The 6,703-nt window shown below is 64.5% G+C and overlaps 1 gene segment (V, D, J or C); it reads right to left on the reverse strand.

The window, feature by feature from the left end:
- Positions 1–339: 339 nt before the first annotated feature.
- On the reverse strand, positions 340–4,846 carry LOC113879535. The segment is given in 6 exon segments: positions 340–1,418; positions 1,582–1,715; positions 3,280–3,600; positions 3,683–4,006; positions 4,136–4,180; positions 4,471–4,846. Coding segments are annotated over 6 exon segments (1,173 nt in total).
- Between the last annotated feature and the right edge of the window lie 1,857 nt (positions 4,847–6,703).

Genomic DNA, 6,703 nt, shown 5'->3' on the forward strand with positions numbered 1-6,703 from the left:
GGATCCGGGGTCCCAGGCTCCAGGGGTGAGCGGCGCCGCCCGTGGTCCAGCCGCCCGCGGTGTTTGTTACAGCCTCCTGTGCTGACCACCCAGCACGGGGCGCTTGTCTGCGGCTCCCCTGGCTTCAGGCTGGCCTCTGCCTGGGAGGCGGAGTGGAGCCCTAGGGGTGGGTAGCAGGTGGGAGTCAGGCACCCATGGGTCAGGTAGGGATGGGACCAGGGACCCTAAGTGCAGATGAATGGGGGCAGGAAGCCCAGGGGCCAGTGGGAGTGGGGCAGCCTGGCTGTGGACTCCTCAAAGGGAGAAGGTGTGTCAACATACGGAGACTGGCCAGTGAGCTAGGTGAAGTAAAGATGCTTTATTGTCATTAAAGAGATAAAGAGACAGCAAAGAGAAAGAACAGGCCCCCACGTTATACAGAAGAAGCTTCCCAAGCTCTGAGACTGTGGTCCTTCCTTCCAGTCTTAGGGGCAGCGCCTCCCATCCAGAGACGCCCATGCACGTTTCTGCAACGACGGGAGAGTCTGTACTGTGAGGCGAGGTGGGGCCCCGGGGCCTGGGGCTGGGCCTCTGTGGGTCTCTGGTCTCGCCTCTCACCCCTGCCCTTGGTGCAGGCCGAGCTCCTGCGGGACGTGTCAGGCTGTTGGCCGCCGGATGGACTGGCTGCCCTGCCGTTCTGTATTCTGGGAGCCTCTCCAGCTCTGTGCACTGGGAACCGGTCAGCAGGCCCCTCTCCAGGCAGTCCGTCTGGCTGGACGTCACCCTTTCCCCCACCAGGGCTCCCACAGCAGCCGTGGGCCCAGGCCTGCTCACAGCAGCATCCTCGGTGGAGGTGGCCTGAGTAACTGTTAGTGGTCCTCCCAGGAGCTTCCCTGCTGGGAGGCTGGGCCCCTGCAGACAGCTGTTCCCAAGGATCTGACACAGGGGCCTCCCCCATGGACCTGTGGTCTGAATCCAGGCCTGGACAACATGCGGGTGCCCTGTGCACACCGCCCTGGACCCAGCCTCCTGCTCCTCCAGGCAGAACTGAACTCTGACCTGTGTGTTCCTGGTCCAGGACTTGCAGCCCATTGGTGTCTTACAGGCTTCCCAGAGGCCTTCAGCGTCCATCAGCTCAGTGGGGTCACCACCTGTTTTCCACTCGGGTCTTGGGGGGTGGGGCAGGTTGCCATGGCCACAAGGTCAGAGTGCAGATGTGGGTGAGGCTGGGTGAGAGGTTAGAGGTTGGCTAGGTCAGAGCGCGAAGGAGCAGGCCTGGCGCAGGCTGAGCAGCACAAGATGATGGACGCGGTCCAGTTGGGTCTGGGCGACCCTGGACTCCACCCACAGGAGCTCTAGGCGCCCTGCCCGAGCATGTTTCTGTAGTCGGGGACGATCGTCCTCTTCAGCTCCACCGCCGAGGAGAAGATCCATTTCACCTGTGGGGGGACAGGGTGAGCAGAGACTGGACCCCACGTGGGCCTCCCCCAGGGCTGTGAGTAGAGAGTGAGTGGACAGTGAAGGGCAGTGAAGGACACTGAGGGACTCTGCTGGGATTCTGGGGACAGAGGGGGCCCGAGAGCCAGCAGGGTGGCCTCCCACCTTGAAGAGGGTCACGGTGGCGCTGTAGCAGACGCTGAGCAGGAAGAGTGTGATGAAGATGGAGATAGTCGTCCAGAGCCCGTCCAGCTCCCCATCCAGGTCGTCCGCACAGATCTCCTCCTCCAGCAGCAGGTCTGCACAGGGAGGGGTGGTCAGTGCTGTGTCTGCCCACGGAGGGCTGGGCAGGGTCACTGGGGTAGGGCAGGGCTCCCTCTGGGTGGGGTGAAGGTGGCGTGATCTCCCCATGGGCCAGGCAGGGGTCACCTGAGGTCAGTCTCTGGGGCCCAGCCCCAGACCCAACCCCTCCAGCCCTGGCTGCTATCTGGGCCTGGCCTGTGGGGTCCTGCTCCCATCCTGAGCTGTGCCCTGAGCTGGGGCCCTGACCCTACCTCCCCACAGGACAGAGGCTCAGTTCCTGGCCTCCTCTGCCCTGGGGGCCAGGCCTGGAGCAGGGAGGGTCAGCAGAGCGCACGTTCCTGGGCCCTGCCCCCGGGGAGGGAGGGCTGACAGCACCGGGCCTGAGGGGTGCTGTGCCCGAGGGGTGAGGCTGCCAGGACGAGGGGCTGAGGGGGGATCTCAGCCTGCTAGGGAGGGGCGTGGGTGCCCCAGGGGAGGCAAGGAACAGGATGTCTGACCTGGTCAGTGTGGTCAGTGTGGGAAAGGGCCACTGAGCCGCCCATGGCGCTGGAGGGTGGGGCCCAGCTGGTGTCCACTGGGAGGGCTTACAAGACCCAGCTCTGGTCTGGGCCCGTGGGGTCACCCCATGGGTCCCCGAGTGCGAGACCTGAGTGTGTGCAGGCGTGTGGGTGTGATGGGGTGAAGTGTGCTCATGTGCGGATGCACACCTGAGTCCGTGTGGAGGAGGCTTGGTGTGGGCTGTCTCGTGTGCGTGCGGGGCTGGGGCTTGTTGTCTGTGGCTCTGGGCTCCGTGTCTGCAGGGAGCAGCTAGGTCCCTGCCCTGGACATTCAGGGCTCCTGGCCTGGGCCCCTTTCAGGCACAGGGATGACCTCCCCACGGGCGCACAGGCCTGGCCCTGGGCAGGGAGAGCCTGGCAGAGCCTCCTGGCCGAGGGAGGGTGAGGCCTGACCTTGGGAGCCTGAGGGTGGAGCAGGGCCACCCCCCGGCCACGCGTGGCTCCAGGCAGGCCCAGAGTGGACACAAGGACTCTGGACACCCAGGGACAGGGGCCTGGGGACAAGGATGTGGCCCTGCCCCACAGCGTGGGCTGGAGCAGAGGCGGGAAGCATTGGGCCTCAATCCCTGAGGGTCTCGGGGGCTTCCCCCGTTCCTGTCCAGAGGCCGGCCCAGCAGGTGGTGGCTGGAGGGGACCGTGGAGCTGTGCCTCTGGCCAAGCCCCTCCGTGGCCTCGGGCAGCCCCCAGGTGGCCTGCTGGACCCACTCACTGTGTGTCTGGCCTGGAGTGGGGTCAGCTTCCCCACAGATGCTGAACAAAGTGGCCCAGAGTCGGCTCAGCCCACCCCCACAGGCCTGGTGGTCACCAGGGCTCTGCCTCGGAAAGAACCAGCACAGCGTTGCAGGGTCCCAGGGCGGCCTGGGTGCTTTATTCACGGCGGCCCAGGAGGAATGCACACAGGGAGGGGATAGGGCGTCCTGGCTGGACCTAGAGCCCGGGGTTGGGGGGAGGGGTGGGTGGATGAGGGAACGTTCACTAGATCAGCGGCGTGAGGCTCATTTACCCGGAGACCTCGAGATGGACTTCTCTTTGTAGTGATTCCGTAAAGCTTCATGCATCACTGCACACGTGTAGTGGTCTCCTTCCTGCCAGCTGCTCTTGTTCACCCTGAGCCTGCTGTACAGGAAGTAGGAGCCGTCAGCATCCAGCTGGGGTGCGGTCGTGTGGTACTTGTCCTCCGACTCAGGCTGCCCATTTCTCTGCCACTCCACGTCTATCTCTTCTGGGTAGAAACCGGTGATCAGGCAGGTGAGGCTGAGCGTGCTTTTGCTGAGCTCTTCCCGGGGTGGGGCCAGGACATACACCTGCGGCTCCCGGGCCTGCCCTGTGGGGACAGGAAGGCTGTTAGCACAGCGGTCACTCTGATTGGCCCACGGGACCCTCCCGGTCCCGTCCACCTGGCCCACCTTTGGTCCTGGAGATGGTCCTCACGATGGGGGCCGGGAGGCCTTTGTTGTTGACCTTGCACTTGAACTCCTTTCCCTGCAGCCAGTCCTGGTGCTGGATGCGCAGGGCGCTGACCACGCGGTAGGTGCTGTTGAACTGCTCCTCTCTCGGCTTCGTCCTGGCCGTGTGCACCTCCACGTCGTCCACGAACCAGGAGAACTGCACCTCGGGGTCATCCTGGCCCACGTCCACCACCACACACGTGACCTCGGGCGTTCCCGAGATTGTGAGGGTGTCCTTGGGTTTCGGTGGGAAGATGAAGACAGACAGTCCTCCCAGAGGTTCTGTGGTTGGTGAGAAAGCATGGTGGGGGTTCTGCACCTGGGAAACCTCCTTTGGACCCGCGTCCTCCACCCGGCTGCCCTGAGTGCTGTCCGCCAGTGTCGGACAGAGGATGAAGCCAGCTGACTTACCTGGGCATTTGGAACACTGGCAGGGTGTCTTTTCAACTTCAGACTCTGCAGAGAGAGCAGACCGGGGGTTACCAGGGGCAGGAAGCTGTGGTCTGGGCTTAGGGCAGGGACAGGTTTTGGTAGTCCGAGCCGAGCGCCCGCCTCTGTGGGGCCAGGGGCCGAGGCGTCATCCAGCCTGCAGCAGCCTGGACATCGTGGAAAGTCCAACACCCCTCCCCAAGCCTGTGAGACCTTCAGGAGAGAGAGACAGACAGGGCCTCCCCTGACACGCTGGGCCTGGTTCACAGCACCCCTGGGCTGAGGCCCCTGCAGGCAGGAGTGTGGGATTCACATACTTGGGGTTGTGGGTTTTCCAGGAGGGATAGTTGTCTTTGGCGTCGTCGGGACTGGACGCCTTGCAGTGACAGCCTTGTCCACCTTGGTGCTGCTGGCCGGGTGGGCTACGTTGCAGGTGAAGGTCTGGGTTTCTGAGGTGCTGGCGGGCACGGTCACCATGCTGCTGAGAGAGTACAGCCCAGAGGACTGCCGGACGGCCGGGAAGGTGTGCACGCCACTCTTCAGGGCACCCGAGTTCCAGGTCACGGTCACCGGCTCGGGCATGTAGCTGGAGACCAGGCAGCCCAGGGTCACGGTGGAGCTGGATGTGTCTCCGCAGCTGGATGCCAGAGGGTAGACTTTCGGGGCTGTGGTGGAGGCTGTGAGAGAGGAGGCTGGGTGAATGCTGGGTCCAGCAGGACCTCAGGAGCCCAGGCCTGGGGCACTTCCGAGCCCAGCCACCACCTGCTTCCAGGGTCTGATGACCGGCCGGCATGGTGGCCACCCGGCTCTCTGTACTGCAGTTGGGGTGTCTGGACACAGCTTGGGTCGGTGAGTGTGGCCTCCTGGATCAGAGCCCAGGGCCCCTTCCCTCCTGTGGGCGCCTGGCCCTTCCTTTGGCCCCTGTTCCCTCAGCCTGGAGGAGCCTGTCCCCCTCGCCCTGCTCTGACCCCGGCCCCCGTCCGGCCTGGCCTCAGCCCTGCAGGCCCGTGACTTCCGGGCCAGCTCTGCGCACAGGTGCTCTGGGCTCACATCCTGCCCCGGTCCTGGACCCTGTCCCTGAGGTCTCCTCCTTGATTGTCCCCTTCCAACCCTGGTTCAACCAGGCTCCCAAAGGTGTGTCTCTGGCCCCGTCCCTCACCTGGTTCCCCTGATTGGCCCTCGGCCCCTGCTCCACGCTCCTGGCCGCCCGGCTCCTCCTCACCAGACCGTCTAGGCCCTGACCTTCCTGGGCGCACCCTGCACTCAGCACCGTGGGGGCCTTGCTTGGGCCCTGCCTGCACCTCCAGCACCGGGCGGCTCCACGGGCCGCAGCTCGTCTAACCGGGCTTTCCCCAGACCCTGCTCAGCTCCGTGGGCCTGCAGCCTCATCTGAGACCTCGAGGAAGAGCCTGGTCAGCCCCCCGGGCCCTGCCCGTCTGAGACCTCGAGGAACAGCCTCATGTACTCCAGCCTTGTCCTCTGTCCTGGCAGCTGCCCCTTGCCTTGGCCGACCCCCATCCATCCTGAGTCCCCAGAGATGGCTGCAACACGATGGGAACCCCGGGCCTATGAATGGAGGCCGCCTGCTCTCATCGGGAAGGCCTCCCACTTCAGGCCAGAGCATCCTTCATTTTCCTCTGCACGTGGCCTTGCTGTCCCCGACCCTCCACCAAAAGGGCGCCCTTTAGCTCAGACCCTCTGCCTCCGACCTCAGCACTAGCTGGCCAGCTGCTCGTTCCCAGAGCCCGGTTCACCTGTGCAATCTCCACCTTGTCCCCTGAGACACCCCAGAGAGTCCCCTGCCCTCCCTGCAGCTTTCACCCTCACAAGCCATACCTGCTCCCCCAAAACTTTGGGGTTACCCCTTGTCCTTTCAGCCCCCTGCTCACCCTCAGAGCTCTATGTGCTCCCCTAAAGCTCTTGAGGTACCCCTTGCCCTCCCAGCCCCCTGCTCACCCTAACAAGCTGTACCTGCTCCCCCAAACACCAGGGGCACACCAAGTCTTCCAAAGCCTGCTCACCCATAAGCTGTACCTGCTCCCCCAACTCACCAGGGCTCCCCCTGTCCTCCCAGCCCCTGCTCACCCTCACAGGCTGTACCTGCTTCCCCAAACACCACGGACACCCCCTGTCCTCCCAGCCCCTGCTCACCCTCACAGGCTGTACCTGCTCCCTCAAACACCAGGGGCTCCCACTGTCCTCCCAGCCCCTGCTCACCCTCATAACCTGTACCTGCTCCCCTAAAGCTCTTGAGGTACCCGCTGCCCTCCCAGCCCCCTGCTAACCCTCTCAAGCTGTACCTGCTCCCCCAAACACCAGGGACACCCCTTGTCCTCCCAGCCCCTGCTCACCCGAACAGGCTGTACCTGCTCTCCCAAACACCAGGGGCTCCCCCTGTCTTCCCAGACCCAGCTCACCCTCACAGGCTGTACCTGCTCCCCCAAACACCACGGACACCCCCTGTCCTCCCAGCCCCTGCTCACCCTCACAGGCTGTACCTGCTCTCCCAAACACCAGGGGCTCCCACTGTCCTCCCAGCCCCTGCTCACC

This window comes from Bos indicus x Bos taurus, chromosome 21, assembly GCF_003369695.1.
Source record: "Bos indicus x Bos taurus breed Angus x Brahman F1 hybrid chromosome 21, Bos_hybrid_MaternalHap_v2.0, whole genome shotgun sequence".
NCBI lineage: Eukaryota > Metazoa > Chordata > Mammalia > Artiodactyla > Bovidae > Bos > Bos indicus x Bos taurus.